Here is an 18,783-nt window from a genome sequence, read left to right as displayed (position 1 = left end):
AGCACAATGAGTGCAAGGAAATCTACAAATTGTGTGTTGCAGGCTGGGGTTGAATCCCTGTCTTGAGGGTAGTTGTAGATCCTACTCACTGGGCTACACCCTACAACCCCTTTAGAAATGGTCATGTTTGGACCCCAAATTATCACAAAAAGCACAATTTATTCCACACAAGCCATACATTTACACAATGTCTTACACATGGTTACAGACAACAAGTTGTGAAAAAATTTACCTTGACATTGTAATGATCTAAAATAAGAAACCTCAATACATGATGTGAAATTAGAGTCACCTGAGCTATTATGAGACGCTTTGACGGACACTAGTCAGCCAATTCAGCTATAGTAACTCACATAATTTAAAGAATTTTTTCACCAACTGAACGCTTTAAGATGTGAAATTTTCTGACAAACAGTAATTCACATATAACTTGACAAAATTTTTCACCAAATAATCACTTTTTGTACTACAGTTCGCAATGTTAAGTGAGTATAGGTGATATGTGGTATGTGGCTTCCTCTTGGTGGGCACACCTTCATGTAGGCATGACACAATAACCAGACCAATATACAGCTGTTCATGTAACAGAGTGATACATAAGCGCTATCTACCTCCCAGCTGGAGGTAATTTCCCTTCAGTTTAGTGGTAGAAGCTTAGACTCCAAACCCAAAGATCGCTGGTTCAAATCCTCAACTGGTAAGTCCTGTCACTTACATACATGTATATAGACTTCAATCTCATAACTTGATCCTGTTTATTTATTATCTTCATTCTCCTAAAGTACATCCCTAACAACACTTACAGGCAAAGAAGACACAAAAAACATGAAGTATCTACCAGACGATGATCATCAAACACCGTCTGCAAGATATGGATTTATTTTTTTTTTTAAATGCATTTGAAACTTGGGATTCTAAGGTGGCCTTTTGTGACCAGTGACATCACATCAGTTTTTTGCCACTTAGCACACACAGACTGCTAGATTTCATCATTATAAATGCTTAAATATACAGATATGTATATACAGTGTATGAATACACTGGCAAAATGGTTGTTTTAATGAACACTGTCAAGCAAAAAATATGGATGTGACGTCACTTACAGCCTCTGGGTCACTACAGACCACTAGATTCTAATGTATCACTACAGACCACTAGATTCTAATGTATCACTACAGACCACTAGATTCTAATGCATTACACATTTTAGACAATTGGAAAACTCAAAAAAATACACTGAATTATTTTCCTGGGCCATGTTTAATGGTCTTTCATCTGATATATACTTCATTTTACTGTGGTTGGTTTTTTTTTTGCCTTTAACCTGCCCCATCTTCCAGTAAAGTTCGTGCCTGGCTTCTAAATTTGAAAGTTTTTATTTTCAGCTTCATGATGATAATACCGGTAATTACCACTGACAGAGTGAAAAGTGGGAATAAACTGACAAAAGAAGAATAATATGGCACAAGTTAGAAAGTATCTCCAGTTTTCAATTCAATCAAAAGTACCTCAAAACAAAAAATAAAAACGATACACATACTTCTTTAAACTGTCATTACAAATTTATCGAATCTCAAAGAAGCTTTCAATCCAGTTTAAGTCATTAACTTCTTGAAAAATATGCCCTGCTACACAAAAAATTGAAACTTTATTTCAGTTCCTTTTTTGAATGGCCTTGGGTCACATAACCCTACATTTATAAAATATGATGCATTAAAACATGCACAGATGAACGATTTGTCATTAAAGTTTATCTCTGCTGGAAAACTGTTTTATAACCAAACACATCAAAATGCTGACAACATCATTCATAGTCACACTAGAGTGCTGATGAATCGGGATGTACTCCTTCAAATATCTCCAGCATGTCATTTTGCATAGTAGCACAGTTTGACACCCGCATTCACATTCCAATGAGAATTCCTGAATGGTGTAAATTTGATTTGATATTGGGCTACATCAGTCGTCATCTGAATCATCCATACGCCTTCTGTTAAACTAAAACAGAAACATCAGGTTAACAACCGTCAACTGCATTTCTTCACATTTAGCTTCATTTGTAGCTAGGGGTTTAATGTCGTTGGTCTGTTGTCATTTCACAACAAAGCCAGTGAAATGCCAAACATTATGATTGTCTTTCTTGGATAATTATTCTTAGATAACGCCAATGTGACCTAATTAAGGACAAAAACAGACAGCTTTTAGCAGCCTGCTACAAGTTTACTCTGCCCGTTCCGTTCTATAGCCTAATGGCATCTGTGCAGACCACAGACCTGAGAAAGCTTAGCCATATCTGACACAACAGGAACAACTTGTGAATTTTGGAAAAAGTAAAACTCACCTTAACTGTTGTTTTCTTCTGTGTTTTTTCACTGATTTGTCCTAATAATCCCTTCAGCTGATCTTCATTGAGCTGAAAATGATAATTGTTAAATCCTTGCTTTTACACAGAACATCAACACAATCAAAGATCATGCAGGTATATTTATGCAATTTGTTTTATCAATACACAAAAAAAAACACTTAAACCAGAAGCCTTTTCATTCTACACAAAAACTAGATTCATTTGGTTGCTGTTTTAGGACATGCTGACAATTTTTTAATTATTAAGCAGGTGACCCTGTTTTATAAGGGTAAGGGAAACGGAATGGAGCCCCGCCAAGGTCTGGATTGAACCAGTGACCTCATAGACTTAGGTAGTGACGAACACATTTAGTCTCCCTAGCCCATGGCTAATTTTATAACCAGAGGACAGGGGAATAACCACATTGCACATGTAAAAATCTGTAAATGGGTCACAACATATATGTATACTAGAGTGCTGTATGTTCTTTTTCTGTCTGTCTATCTCTTTGTTCCTATGTACACAACACAAATATACAGGTATATCTCCCTGGTCAAACATAGCTGGACCGCAATGTAATAAATTGTATAAATATAGCAGTTGATGATTTGGGTGACTCTTACCTTCTCCTGTATCTGACCCATTCTTGCCATCTGTACCAACATGTTCTCAACAGCTTGTGCTTTTTCTGGCTTTGCCAAAGAGATCGTGTTTACTGCAAAAAAACAAAACAAATCCACAAATCTATGATATACGGTGCTCCTGCAAAATTTTAAATGGTTTTGTGTGAAAAGATTAAGTCAAAGACAGCGTTTTGGAGTAAATACAACTGATCCACAAAAAGGGAAGAGGAAACGATTCATCAACTTGGCTCATATGCTTCTCAACCTGTAGCTGTCCGCCAGATAAATCAATACACACTGTATCAGGGCCTATTCTAGCCTTATAAGGATGGGGTGTAAGTAACAACCAAAGGGCACCTGATCTGATCTGATTTACGTACCGTTTTGTCAGGGGTTACACGTTCAGTCTACAGATAGTGCTAGCTTCTAAAGATGACGTAACATATGTACTGTGATGTGGAAACTAGCTAAAGGAAAGTTACATATTTCTAAGTAATGGACTTCTGATATTACTTATCACAAGTATGGGGAAAAAAAAGTCCAATCTTAAACAGCAAATTAGTTCAGAACAGACATGCGGGATGGGGCTATAGCTTGATGTTTGTACCATCTTTTTGGGGGGTAAAAGGCATTATAGGCAACTGGAGCGTCCATTATAAAAATCCGCTGGACAAGATCCTGGGTATCTCAGGGCTGGCTTTCTGCTTGTGAGGTATGATTGCTTTCTTTGATTGTGGTTTTACATTTATGTACTCAGGAATACATCGCCTACACAATGACGGTCCAGTTTATCTCTGTCACAAACCACCTGTCAAATACCAGCAGATACAAATACCTGACAAATTTCCTGAAAAGCTACAACAAATGAGAACTGCTTCAACTTTAGATCACTTCCATAAAATCCTTGGGCCAGCTTTGCAATGCCATTTATTGCTTGAGTCCAAACCTTTTATCTTCATTACAAGGCAAATTATTACCAAACTAAACATCTACTATAGCCTAGAATCAGTGGTCAAAATTTTATAAATTTGCATTTTAGACTTTAATTTGGATTCCCAATTTAGGATAAAGTCCAAAACCCCTTACTTAAACTGTCCTGCTGATGTGTTTCAAAGCCTGGCATACAACAAGTCAGTAGTGAACCATTACATGGTTCAAGGTTCAGTTGATCCCAGTAAAATTGTAGCAAACACACACTACAGCAAAGACAAGTTTTCTCACAAGAAATGTTGGCACATGTACAAGAATGTCCCCAACATATTAACCCTGTGTTTTTGAATTTTATATTAAACTTACATCTTGCCCTTGCAGACTGGTCTAAGACTTGAGACAAAATGTTATTTTTCATTTCCTCTTGCCTTGCTCTCTGTTGTTCTTGTTGTTCCTTGGATGGACCACCTCCCTAAAAAGTACAGAAATTTTATCATGAAACGAGATGATATAGTGGAAGCCTCGGATTAAACCTTGTATTTATTTATTTATTTGATTGGAGTTTTACGCCATACTTAAGAGTATTTCACTTTTAAGACCATGGGCAGCATTATGATGGGAGTAAACTTGGTAGAGCCCTCAGGAAGCCCACGACCGTCCACAGATTGTCAGCAGACCTTTCCATGCATCACCGGAGAGGAAGCCAGCATGCGCTGGACACACAGCGTTCACATTGGTTAGAGGCTCCTGGGACCAAAACATGTCAGCAGTAAGGAATACTTAGCACATCTTTCCATGCACATTAAACCTTTCCTGGCATAAACCTATGTCAACTGTGTGGTCTCTGTAATAAACTAACCTGTTGTGAGATTCGCTGAACCAAAAGGGTCCATGGCAATCACCTCTGTTTGGAAATCACATTTTCTAAGCAGTTTACGAGTTATCAAGATGGTGGCCGCAGTAGACCCTAAAATTGTCTTTTTTTGTCAACAGGTTAATTAATATGTAGGAACATTCAGTGGGAACATAAATTTATGACGTGGAAGTTTTAATGCACGTGAACAGCCGTAAATGTTTCTTACCATCACTTGTGAATCTTGCCTTCACAAGCACCTGATGAAAGTTCTGATATAATTGAGTGGTGGCATATTTTATAACTCTGTACTGAGGTGCTAGTGTAAAACAGAACTTCAAGCCACTGTTATGTGAAAAATTCATTGTAGAGAAATGTGTACAATGTCACAATTTACTTATTTATTTATGTATTTGATTAGTCTTTAGATTAGAATGTTTCAGATATACAATGGCGGCCAACTTTATGGTGGGAGGAAACCGGGCAGAGCCTAGGGAAAACCCATGACAATCCGCAGGAGACACATACAGCCGGAGAGGAAGCCAGCATGAGCTGGACTTGAACTCACAGCAACCACACTGGTGAGAGGCTCCTGGGTCATTACGCTGCACTAGCGCGCTAACCTACTGTGCCACGTAGGACCCCAATGTCACAAGGTATGAATTTCTACTGTAACTTCGTAAATATTAGTAGTCGTTCGAAGACTTCTCAAATGCATTTCATTGCTGTTAGGAGAGGACGACATGAAAGGAGATGTGTAGCTAGTCAAACTTTATTGGTTTATCATTACAAAATTTTGTGTGGCAACTGAAAGGGGAGATGTTAATTACAATGTGGATTTGACCAGCTAGAGGTAAGCGGAGTGGTTATTTGGGCCTCTGCCTGTTCCCCACCAATGAGACAACATTGTTGAGCTGCCATGATTATGGCATATCCAAATATTCCTCAACAAACCGTCAGTGTACTCGGACTATGTGGCTACAAAAAGCATGTTGAGACTTTTTTTAATTACACATATGTTGTCGTTAAAGCTTCTATAGGCCTACTACTCATTTATGTCACAAAAGTATCCCTAATGGTTTTGATGACCAGCAAATTAAAAGAGTGTTGATGATTAGGTTAAAAAATGATAGCTGAAAACATGAGAACATTTTCATTTTGAATGAAACTCACTTAGAGTTCTAGGGTTGGTCCTCGACGTTAGAGCGATCTCGGACCAGGTTATACGAGGTCCAGATATCGTGTTTTGTGTAGCATTGACATGTTTCGTTTCTTAGAAAACAAACGAGAAATCCGTCTTGAAATGTACAGTGAATATATGTCATACACTTACGCCCATTTGTGACTGGAGTTCAGCCATCCTTTTGGCACGTATAGCTTCCAAATCATCGTCTGCCATATTCAATGAGTGATGTTGTTGTCGTCACGGCGTCAAGCAATGTTAAAACTCGTACCTAATTGTACGATTCCGCAACTCACCAAAAATGCTCGTCTAGCACGCTGTTTGGACAGGGTATATCGTTAAGAAAATCTGTTAGTTCTGTAATCATTAACAGTTTCTTGTGGTATACACTGATAAACTACAGAAAAAAAAGCTGTTCAGGCATGTCTGTTTTCACTCGTACATTGCTCGCGATGGCACACTTGGGCAAAACATGGCTGCTAGACACACGTTGTGCAATGTTTTCTCTGCTTTTATCGACAATTTACGTCTTGTTGAAAGGCAACTATTAGGTAACTTTCGGTTTTCAGCTTGCTAATACATGTAAATTTGGATTTTGTGCCCCCTTAACTACATTATTCAACTTATTGACTCACAATGTAGAATTATTTCCTCACCTGAATTGAAGCAGACGACACATGTCATTGTGCACCACCGATGGTCCAGTTAACAGGACTTTTAAGTTAAAATGTTAAGCAAGGTTAGACTGGCAGTTGAATAAATCCGAGATAAGTTAAATGTGTCTGAAGTAATGTTTGATTACCCGTGGACATAAAAGAGTTAAAACTTTAAGTTAACGGAATGGTTAAAATGGAGTACATGTATTTACAAATTGTTTACCTTATTTTCTAATATGGCAAATCAGAGTGTTGAGTGTGTATGTCACATCCAGGTCATATACAGTTAGTGAGGGTCTGTCTCCTATGCTAAAGCATTGTAACCCTCGACAGCCTCACAAATTTTGTTCATTAATTTTGGAGTCAATCTTTGTGATTCTTAACGGCTAAACATGGGTGGACTCAACGAAAAATTGAGAAAAATATAAGTATATTAAAAAAAAAAGCTAGAACTGAGCTAAATCCTGGGCAGAAGCCAAGAGTCTGCAAAAGGTTGTAGTATAGGCATAAGTCAGTGAGGTGTGTAATGTTATTTGGCCACTGAGTAGGCCTATATGACCCTTTTAATGCATTTGATGCGGTCGCTGTGAGTTCAAGTCCTGCTCATGCTGTCTTCCTCTCCGGCCGTAAGTGGGAAGTTCTGCCAGCAACCTGCGGATGGTTGCGGGTTTCCCCCGGGCTGTACCTGGTTTCCACCCACCATAATGCTGGCCGCCGAAATAACTGAAATATTCTTGAGTAGGACGTAAAACACCAGTAAAATAGATAAATAAATAAATTTATTTTACAGATTTTAAGAAGGGCCCACGATTGTGACCATGCCAATCTTTCTGTAAGCTCATGTTAAAAAAAAGAACAGTAAAAAGCTTATTTCATAAATTGTCCCAGTTAAAAAATAAAAATATAGTAAAAAATCAGGAAAATTGTTAAAGTTCAGATGTGAGGTCATTGGAAACAAGCCATGTTTTATGAGGCCAAAGAATTCATAAAATACAAAGTCAATACTCTATGATAATTTAAATTGGAGCTGTCTTGGTGGATGAGCAGATTCTGGTGGAATTCCACTAACCCTTGACCAATGAGATTACAGGATTAAATACATGCAGGTACCAGAACATTTGGTTTGTGGCTTTAGGTCTGGAGATACATGTATGTCAAATAGCTGTCAAGGTAGCTGTTACCTTGAGCATGGGCTCTGCCATTTTTCCTTCACTCAGTATGAAATGAACTACCATTATGTAGGAGAAGTAGGTTTGTTTGAGTGAAGTGTTAGCATTGTTCAGATGAATAAATATCTATATCCAGCAACTAGTTTTCCCATGGTAAACAAAACCAAATGATAGACATTGTATCTGTGTGACTTAACATAACGAGTTGTTTACATCAGTGTAACTTCTCCAGGTGGTTGTTCTGTATTATTTTTAAACAGATATTACAAACATGCCAACTGTGGCAGACTATCCTTTCACATGTATCTGAATTACCCAGTCACACAAGAGGAAAGGCTTGCAGACTATGCAAACTAGGATTTCTGTTGTAAAATGTGGTTTCAAAGTTGTAATAAATTGTGACTTGAAGAGTCCCTTGGTTAATGAGACTCTTGTGGCAGTTCATACTTGCTTTTCAGAAGTCCCCATCACAAACAATGCTGTTCAAATTGTCTTTCATAGATGGAGATACCAGTAGAGGTGACTCAGCAGACTTTGATAGGCAGGCATTCTGGGATAGGTTAGGTAGGTATGATACAGGGTCTTTCAGGAGGACTCCTACAAAATATTAAATGACTCAAAATTGATAAAAAAAAAATATATCAAGCTCTGTAGTTAGATGTACACCAGTAACATTTTGATGGTTTAATTTGCACTGTCAGACTGATTGACTGTTAAAGAATGGTCTTGAATGTGATGTCTGCAAATTCTACCTATTTGCCCTAAATAATACCTATTTCTAATATTTATTAGTATTAGTATTTCTAATTGTCCTTTTGTTAATTCTTCTATAACATGAAATAATAGTTTTTTACTTGGTATAATTGGATTGTGCTAAATGTTTTGTTGTTTGTGTTCACATTTGGGGGTGCTTTAACGGCTAATTTTTAGGCCAGATACAGAAGTCAAGTAAATAAATATTTGGATACCTATTGTGGCTTTTATTTGTTGTGATAACTTATCTTTCTGAAAATAAATTTCAAAGTATACTTCTGATCAGACCCAGTATATCTGTTCATCAGCAGGTTGTTTAGTGGCCATAATTCTACAAAGGCCGTTTATAACATGACGTTAAAATTTATATACTCTTACCTTCTATCCTTACACATTCCGGAATTGGTAGGCAGCAATTCCAGATAGCAAAGCAATTAACTGAAACAACTAAAGTTGGCGTACAGCCATAAGTAATGAGAAAGTAGCTTGCGTTTCTTCTGTATGCTGTGACAGCCACGAATTTGTAACTGTTTTTGTTTTTTGTAACTCTGCTGATACAGGTTCTGTGTGAGTTTCCACTGTAGGTCATGCCTGATGACTGTTTGTCCCAAGCAAAGATCGGTATCGGCTTGGTATCGGATTATATCTAGGCACCATTTTAAATACTGATACTTGTCTATTTTTGAAAAGAAGCAGTCGGTCAGACAAAGGATTGATTCACAACGAGCGTTTAAAATCGTCCAAAAGGAGACAGCTGTCTGGTCTTCTCAGATAGCTGAGTGAGATATTTGAATGTTTTAGAGCCTTTTGTTCGTGGGTTTGAATTACGGACTGCTGTAAAGGTGCTCTCAGTTACAATTTGTCACCCATCCCAACTCACACCACTAACTCTCAAGTGTGGATTCTCGAAAAATAATCAACTGCTCAGGAAATAGCAAGGCGTCACTGCATTCGTTTGAGTGTGAAGTAATTTACATGTATATATTTCCAAATTTAAAACTTCTGTGGTTGCCTCTTTACTTTTTGTAATGTGTTATTTTTCAAAGGAACATCAGTCCAGGCTGTATCTGCAGAGGTAACCAAGTTGTCCATGGTATTCTCTAAGCCTCCAGTGCCACCAGTGGAAGTAAGCATTGTTTTCTTTTATTTATTTCTTTATATATTTATTTATTTGCTCAGTGTTTTACACCGTACTCAAGAATATTTATACAATGTTTTCTGTTAAGCATAAGTTTAACAGCTGTGACAGTTCACCTGGTCTGCTGATTGGTCAACTTTTGACATCCTGTGATAATAATAGTAATAATGTCTTTATTTATCAAAGGCAGCTTGTTCAGTTTACAATGAAACTGTTCTTCCCCGAGGCTTTCTCAGAGAAAACAAATATTCAGGAAACATGTGTACTTCAGAGTATTATCAGAAAATACATCAATATATATAAAACAAGACAAGGCAACATGTAGTTTGAAAAGAGAAGCTATATATATTCATACATGCAACAAGGAATGACACAACCAGTAGCGATGTCCCCGCAGCTGTCCCATTTAGCAGGGAAAGTAAGGTTGTGGGAGATGGCATTATGTTTTAATGTGGGCTGTTCTCTTACCTGGCTTAGTACTCAGCGCAGAGAGGTTAGAGCAAGGTAACGGGAGTGATTGACCCTGTGTCAATATAATGTGACTGGATGGGGTGTTACATTGGAGTCCTAGTCACGATACTTCAGTGGCTGCATCATTTTGGTGGTATGGATTTGCCTTACCACTAGAAGCCACAGTATATGTACACACACACACCTAATGACGTTTCGTCGTTGTACGGCTGAACCTCTAGACTGACTAATTCTATGTGATCCTGTGTTTCAGCATTGTGAGCAGATCATCGGTAGAGTAGAAAAGGCCACTCTGATGATGGTTTCTGCGTTCTACTCATTACCAAAATCTCAAGGTATTTCACCGATATGTAGATATACTGATTTGTTGACCCTGCTTCCTGGCTGTTCAACTTGTGCATTATTTCAACCAAGTTAAATAAACAAACTAATCTTACTCGTTAAGCAGCAGCTTCTAGTCAGGGTGTGTGTTTATGTGTATTGTACTTCTTGACGAAGGAAACCGGCCCGGATAGCACAGTTGGTAGATCCAGGATCAATCCTTGATCGAGTCACACCTAAGACTTTAAAAGAGGAAGTTGTAACTTCATCGCTTGGCGTTCAGCATGAAGGGAATAGTGCAACGACTGGTTGACCCGTATCAGTATAATGGCTCGGGCGGGGCGGCTTACTTGCCTTTGGTAAGTCGTCTCAGTGAAGCAGCACTAAATAAAAGAGCGGTGGAAATCCGTCCTGCAACAAGGAGGCACATTACACGTGCATGCACCCTAAGGATTCCTTTGTCGTCATATGACTGAAAAATTGTTGAGTACGACGTTAAACCCCAAGCACTCACTCACTCACTCACTCTTGACGAAGGATGATTCACTCTTGGAACTTCAATTTCTTCACCAATAAGCCAAAATGAAGTTTCTATTAAATAACAATAAAATGGTTAAATAAAGAATTATAGTTTAATATAATATGATTTACAAATTTGAGTTTATTTTCTCTACATAATCTGAATACCTCGTACAATACGTTTGTTAACTATTAGGCAACAACAATTTTATTTTATGTTTTACAGGCAAGTCAGCACTAAAAAATCCAAAAATGATATTAACAAAATGAAAATCTGCCTTATATTGTGACTGTTCTTAATTGTGTTTTTAGTGATTCTGTTTTGTATTTTTTTTCAATGCTTTCCAATAACATAAATATGACTTTAACAGAAACAATTGCAGGCACAGTTCACATTTCCTACAAAATAGGTGATTTTTCAGTTTTATTTTTATGACCTCCTTCGACACGGAGAAAAAAGTAATTCTGCCTATAAAATGAAAATTTTAATTGCTGTGACCTTATTCCCAATTCCGTTAGTTTATTCTGTAATACTACAACTGGACTTGTTTGCTGTTAATAGGACTGAGGTTGCGAAGGTCCATCAGGAATGCTGTGATAGAAGTGGTGCAGTCTGTGATAGGCTTAGGTCAGGTTCTGAACACCCAATCACTTGGGTAAGTCTTGTGATATACACGTAATCTGTCAGTTGTCAACCAGCTACAAGTTGTTTTTTTTTTCTCATGTTTTATTGCCTTCAAGGTTAATGCACATTTTATTTGATTTAATGGTGTTCGTTGTATAAGAAGTGTAGAGTTGAAAATGTTTTTCATAATTCACGCATTTATCTACAAAACTTGTGTGGCTTGTTAGGAGGTTTAAAATGTCTTATTTCTTACTCCTTAAGTATGCAATTTTCAGATCTCCCGATCAGTTGAAGTCCACAGCTTGTGTTTGGCAATGCACAGACTCCTTCTCATCATTGCCTAAAGGTAAGGAATCGATAACGTTACAGCACTTGTTTGGATTGCAAAAGAAAATCTGGATAATTGACTGGCTAGCAGGCTGCCTTGTTGGGTAGTGTGCCAGCTGTCTGTCTGACTGTCTCACTTGCTGGCTGACTGACAGGTTGGCTAGGCAGTTTGCTTCTTGCTTGTTGAGTACTTAGCTGGCTCAGTGAAGTGCTGGCTGGTTGGCAGGCAACATGCTTGTTGCTTGTTGGGTGCCTAGCTGATTGGCTGACTGACTAGCTAGCTGGTTGGCTGGCTGACTGACTAGTTGGCTGGCCAGCTTGCTTGTTGCTTATTTGGTGCCTAGCTGGCTGTCTGACTTAGCTGGCTGGCCGGCTGGATGTGTGAATGAGTGGCTGATAAATGACTGGTTGGCTCACTGACAGGCTAACTTGCTGGCTGTCTGACTAACTAGCTATATGGCCGGCTGGCTGAGTGAATTAGTGGCTGATGAATGACTGGTTGGCTCACTGACAGACTAACTTGCTGGCACTCTGGCTGATTTGTTGGCTAGCTGTTGACCTGGTAAACCAGACAACCATCATATAATATATTTGAACTAAAATTTTGACCCCGACTATGTTAATAATTTTGCCTTATTCCAAGAGTTCTATTCATTTTAAAGACATATGTTCTGGTTTGTATGGAAGTTAGGATGATATTCTAGTGTGAAAGGGTGAATTTAGCACCTTAAGTAACAGTTTCTGACCTTTGCCACTAAAAATCTATTTTTTTTTAATTGAAATGTTAAGGGAAAATACTGCATATGATGTAGTCCAGGATAACGTATTATACCAATAAAATAAATCAAATATAAGGTCTGCACCAAGTCACAAGTCCCCTAAAGCTAATTTCTGGTGTGGTTTTGTGAGTCTTTGACCTTAGTCTTAGTGAAATATTCTTCAATGTAATGTTTAACAAAATAAATGTGCATTTGTTGCAGATAATCGTGAGTTGGTTCTAACACTACTGGGTGACACAGCCAGCCTAGTAAAAGATGCAGCTGATGAACTTCAAGAAGTAGGTGTTGTAGATACAGTTGACTTACTGTAATAAGAGATTTGGAGAAGGAATATCGCTATGCATGATCTTACAATTATGGATCCATGAATTGAGTTTGACCACTTCATGATGCAGCTATTTGAACTTACAGATCTTTATCATCTATTACAATCTCTACCCAAACTTGATGGTGAGCAACATCATTGACCTCTGCAGACATATGGCAGTACTTTATCATATACCTATGCATGCTACCCGCCTGATACAGAGCCCCCTGATATTTTTTTTGTATCACCATCCTCTGAACATTTTGCACGCACAGAACTACATTCGCACCGAGTGATCTTTCCCTGGGAAAGCCCTGCAGTCCTTGACGGGGATTTCCACGCAGTGCTAACCTATTTACACGAGCATGCAATTTATTCTCCCTCAAATTAAGACTCATAAAAACTAATAAAATTTTTTCTACACTGTCTACTACATTCAAATATTTTCGTCATTTTTTTTTTGTCATCTGTTTCGTGGTTTTTGGTGTCAAATTACATTCCGCAACACTTAGAGCTGTTGATGTTAATTCAGGCCAGTTTCCTAGCTTGAGACGTTTGCAAGTCATCTGTATATTAAGTTTTCTCCTGTAAATATTTAAATTCGCCTTTTCCTGTTCGTTCTCCATTCAAAAGTTTGTTGTTGCTACTCAGTTACTTCGGGATTTCTGAACTGTTAAACTGTTTACCTTTGGAACTGTACTGTACTGTTAGTGTTACCAGTGCAAACCACGCCATTATGGAAGCTGAGGACAGCAGCGTCTCAGACATGCCAAATTTTGACGTCGGATTTTGGTCGGACAGGGACAGTGAGCAACTATCCGACTATGACGGTGATTTTCTTGCTAGAGTAGATGCTTTCAAACAGGGAATTTTGGCGACTGACGCCCATAACAACCACTTAAAACGGGTTTCATTTCCGAATAGGAGGCCAACTTTCGTGTCAATGAGAAACAAAACCACTATCCGGAAGATGGAAAGTGTAGTCAGAATATTTTCTTGGTTCCTGTAAACCTTTCCTCGCGAAGATGATCGGAAACTTGAGGACATACCACCCGTCCAGTTGAACATTTATGTTGGATCGTTCCTTCTTTCCCTGGGAAAACATGACGGTAGTGAGTATGAACCAGACACCCTAACCAGTTACCACAGGGCCATAGAACGCTATCTACGTGAGCATAACTATGCATATAGCTTGATTTTTGACAAAGAATTTCAAACTTCGTGTGACATCCTTGCTTCAAAACACAAGGAGCTCAAACAGAAAGGCAAAGGGAACAGACCAAACAGAGCTGAACCGCTGACAGAAAATGAGGAATGTATACTGAAGGAGAAGAAAATCGTAAACTCAGATGGGGAGATGTGACCTTAAAATGTGATGAACAGGGGACAATACCTGGACTACAATGAACGTGACACTAAAACTAGGAGTGGTGAAAACCCAAACATGCATGTCCGCCCCTTCCAGCCGAAACCATTTTTCGCTCGATAACAAGGATGACTGCCCGGTAGAGGCGCACAGTCTACAAGGACACCAGATCACAAAAAATGGGCACAGCCGACAGTCCATTTTACCTTGGCATCAATTACCAAAGAAAAGCTTGCAGTAATGTATGGTACAAATGCCAACCAATGGGAGAGCACGCCCTAAAATCAATTATGAAAACCATGGCAAAATGATCAAACTTACCTGGCTTTTTGACAAACCACAGTGCCGCAAAACAATATGTACCCATCTCCTTCATGCTGGCGTAAGTCCCAGGACTATTATGCTACTCACTGGCCACAAAAATGTTGCAAGTATGAATAATTACGCTGTTGCTTCTCATGGTATGCAGGAAAAGATGAGCCATATCATTTCAAATGCACCAGTCACACAGCCCTCCGCTACGAGTGTTACTCTTCCTCCCCAACCCAGTACATCCACAGAAATTGATGCAGCTGTCCCATCGTCTTCCACAGTGCAGAGTGGTCTGTTTGTTTCACGGAATTTTACACAGAATGTAAAGCGTGCCACTAGAATATGTACAACTGCTGGTATTTTCCGGGGTGCATCCTTTTCAAATTGCACGTTCCACCTCAATTTCTGCCATGGTTCAGCTTCCTATTCACTTTGTTGAAAAACTCTTTCAAGAACTCACAGAGACATCCACATGTAATTAAATCACTTCTTCACTTCTAAAACTGGTGGTTGACCTGATTTTTTTTAGCGCACTTTACAGCTGCTATACTCAATTTCAAATGCCTCTTGTCAGGTCTGAGATAATGTTTTTATAAACATTACAGCTCTTGCATTCAGATAGCATCTATGTTTTGAAAACGCAGCTACACTTATTTGATGTTGTATAAAAAATATTTCCACCGTTTTTTGAGTCTTTGTTTTATTTTATTTTCTTTGTTTAAGCAAAGTAGTCTGAAGAAATATCTGGATTTTAAGGACCCAAAGTAGTGTCAATAGAAGGTATATGGTAAATAGATTCTCACTACATTGTGCAGATCTGCATCGTTGCATCTGCTCTTATTCTTTGTGGTTGCCTCGGTCTGTCGATACGGCGATGCAACTGCAGAGAACTCGAGCAGATACGACCATGCAGATCAGTGTGGTGATAATCTCTATATCCATGAAGTATTCAACCTCTCCATCTCCCATAAAGTGCTACACAGTGTAAATGTGTAATCATCTTTGCAGCAATACTTGTTTATCTCAACAAGCTCAGTACTTGTTCTCTTGAACAAGGCACAATGTATTCATCCACAATCACCATGTGTTTCTCCACAATGACCATGTGTTTCTCCACAACCACCATGTATTCATCCACAGTCACCATCTATACCGCCACAAGCACCATGTTTTCCTCCAGAGTCACGATGTGTTTCTCCACAACCACCATGTATTCATCCACAATCACCATCTATACCTCCACAAGCACCATGTTTTCTTCCACAGTCACCATGTATTTCTCCACAACCACCATGTATTTTTTCACAATCAACATGTAATCCTCCACAATCACCATGTATTTCTCAACAATCACTATATATTCATCCACAATCACCATGTATTCATCCACAATCACCATGTATTCATTCACAATCACCATGTATTCATCCACAATCACTGTGTATTAATCCACAATCACCGTGTATTCATCCACAATCACCATGTATTCATTCACAATCACCATGTATTCATTCACAATCACCATGTATTTCTCCCATAACAACTATGTATTCCTGCACAACCATTATGTATTCTTGAACAGCCAACATGTATTCCTCATCAACCATTATGTATATCTGAACAACCACCATGTATTTCTCCACAATCACCAGGTATTCATCCACAATCACCAGGTATTCCTGATCAACCACCATATATTCCTGCACAACCATTATGTATTGCTGAACAAACGACATGTATTCCTGAACCACTACCATACATAAAGCTGATGTGTAGATGATTCGTGTATAATTTATGGCTTCAGTATTCTTGTACAACTGGCTACATGTGTTTATAATTTCTGTTTGTATAATCAGGCTGTGGACAGTGGTCTGGAGGATGATTTTGGGGATTCCTCAAATGAGCAGATCCTGGCAGAGGACAACAGTAACAAATGGTCAGATCATGACAAAGCTCTGGTCAAGGCTTGTTTAGGACTGACCAAAGTGTGTCAGTCAGTGCTGAAGAAATCCAGTGAAGCTGTAAGACGGAATGGTCATTGTGACAGTGACGCTAACATTGCTCAGTTTGATGACCTAGCAGACCAAGTGGAACGCCTGAGCCCACAAGTGGATGAGCTGGCCTCAAATCTGTATCCCCCAATCAATGACAGAGTGGCTGAGGAAAATGTGAGTGTCCTGATATTTAAGAGGTGTCAGGAGTCAGCGTCAAGTGCACAGACGTTTTAATATTCTTTGCAGGTGCCCAAAGTACAGCATACTGTCAAAAAAAAAGTCCATTTCATGGGCGTATTGCCTGATAAATTTAGCTTCAGTGATTGGAAAAAATCCTTATAGTCACAAAAATTTATAAGTAATTTTGCCTCTATATTTTGTTATAAAAGGCTTTTAAGTTCAGGTTTTGTAATTTTGAAAATTGGATAATTGACTGCTAAACAGGTGCCCAAATTAAAGGCTGTATTTGGCTCTGAAGGTTGAAGATGGTTTGTCCTGTTCCTTGTATGGAGATAAAAGGGACAAAGGCGATCATCTTGGTGTATCCTTTTGCCTGTAGAGGTATGATGGCAGTTAAGAGTTGGAAGGTGAGCAGCTTACAGCACAACCATGTTACCTGTACAGAGATGTATGGCTGTAAAGAGTTGAGAATGATCAACTTGTGTTATATGTTCAGTCATGTATGGAACGAACTTTATATAATATTAAATACTTAAAAAAAAATGCCACATTTTACATGTATGATTATGATTTATACTTTGTTTCAGTCCCAGAAATTAGCCGAAAATCTCAAAAGCTGTTTACTGTTTTTAAGGTAAGTTTAGTTGTAATATTTCTATAATTATTTCCTATAGAGTGAAATTCTAATTACAATTCCTGTGAGTAATGTGGAATTCTTCTTTAAATTCCTTCATGTGATGTGAAATTCTGATTACCATCCCTCAGGATAGATGTGGAATTTTTATTTCAGTATCTCTGGGCTGTGAATAATGAGGAATTCTTATTCCAATACCTGTGGGCTGTTGATAATGTGGAATTCATATTTCAGTATCTCTGGGCTGTGAATAATGAGGAATTCTTATTCCAATACCTGTGGGCTGTTGATAATGTGGAATTCATATTTCAGTATCTCTGGGCTGTGGATAATGTGGAATTCTTATTCCAATACCTGTGGGCTGTTGATAATGTGGAATCCATATTTCAGTATCTCTGGGCTGTGGATAATGAGGAATTCTTATTCCAATACCTGTGGGCTGTTGATAATGTGGAATTCATATTTCAGTATCTCTGGGCTGTGGATAATGTGGAATTCTTATTCCAGTACCTGTGGGCTGTGTATAATGTGGAATTCTTATTTCAATACCTGTGGGCTGTTGATAATGAGGAATTCTTATTTCAATACCTCTGGTCTGTGAATAATGTGGAATTCTTATTTCAGTAGCTCTGGGCTGTGAATAATGAGGAATTCTTATTCCAATACCCGTGGGCTGTTGATAATGTGGAATTCATATTTCAGTATCTCTGGGCTGTGGATAATGTGAAATTCATATTTCAGTACCTCTGGGCTGTTGATAGGCTAATGTGGAATTCTTATTCCAATACCTGTGGGTTGTTGATAGGCAAATGTGGAATTCTTATTCCAATACCTGTGGGTTGTTGATAGGCTAATGTGGAATTCTTTTTTCCATACCCATGGGTTGTGGATAATGTGGAATTGTTATTGCCATACCCATGGGTTGTGGATAATGTTGAATTCTTATTTCAGTACCTCTGGGCTGTGGATAATTTGGTATTCTTATTCCAATATGCGTGGGCTGTTGATAATGTGGAATTATTGCTACACTGGAATTCATGATGTATGGGCTTGTTCAGAATTATGTAATGAATTGTTTGGTCAACTGAGGTATGCATAATTCTACTGTAAGAAATAGTATTGTTATTGATAGGAGTACAGAGTTGACCCTACACAACTATCTGTGTTTCAGAAAATCTCATGTGACCACAGAGGATGATGCCCAGTGGGTAGACTTCCTCCTCACAGCAGGTCAACATAACCTGGACAAAATATTCGCAGCGACAAAAGATGGCTGACACGGCCAGATGTTTCCAGATT

The 18,783-nt window shown here is 38.5% G+C and overlaps 2 protein-coding genes across 2 annotated transcripts; one reads left to right on the top strand and one right to left on the bottom strand.

Annotated features, from left to right (window-relative positions):
- Positions 1–147: 147 nt before the first annotated feature.
- On the bottom strand, positions 148–6,345 carry LOC135475311 (programmed cell death protein 5-like). Its single transcript, XM_064755159.1, has 5 exons — positions 6,084–6,345; positions 4,264–4,369; positions 2,968–3,059; positions 2,342–2,413; positions 148–1,998 (listed from the first exon to the last, which is right to left on the bottom strand). The coding sequence occupies exons 1-5, from the start codon at positions 6,147–6,149 to the stop codon at positions 1,960–1,962; spliced, it is 375 nt and encodes a 124-aa protein (XP_064611229.1). The 5' UTR covers positions 6,150–6,345; the 3' UTR covers positions 148–1,959.
- A 60-nt stretch (positions 6,346–6,405) lies between these two features.
- LOC135475362 (cyclin-D1-binding protein 1 homolog) lies at positions 6,406–18,783 on the top strand. The gene is made up of 10 exons (XM_064755222.1): positions 6,406–6,484; positions 8,260–8,322; positions 9,558–9,637; positions 10,374–10,455; positions 11,523–11,616; positions 11,861–11,931; positions 12,893–12,969; positions 16,533–16,844; positions 17,438–17,484; positions 18,656–18,783. Exons 1-10 carry the CDS (start codon positions 6,406–6,408, stop codon positions 18,759–18,761), a joined length of 1,011 nt encoding a protein of 336 aa, XP_064611292.1. The 3' UTR covers positions 18,762–18,783.

Source organism: Liolophura sinensis, chromosome 9 (assembly GCF_032854445.1).
Source record: "Liolophura sinensis isolate JHLJ2023 chromosome 9, CUHK_Ljap_v2, whole genome shotgun sequence".
NCBI classification, from domain to species: domain Eukaryota; kingdom Metazoa; phylum Mollusca; class Polyplacophora; order Chitonida; family Chitonidae; genus Liolophura; species Liolophura sinensis.
The sequence above is the reverse complement of the archived record's forward strand: the minus strand, read 5'-3'. Positions and strand labels throughout refer to the sequence as shown.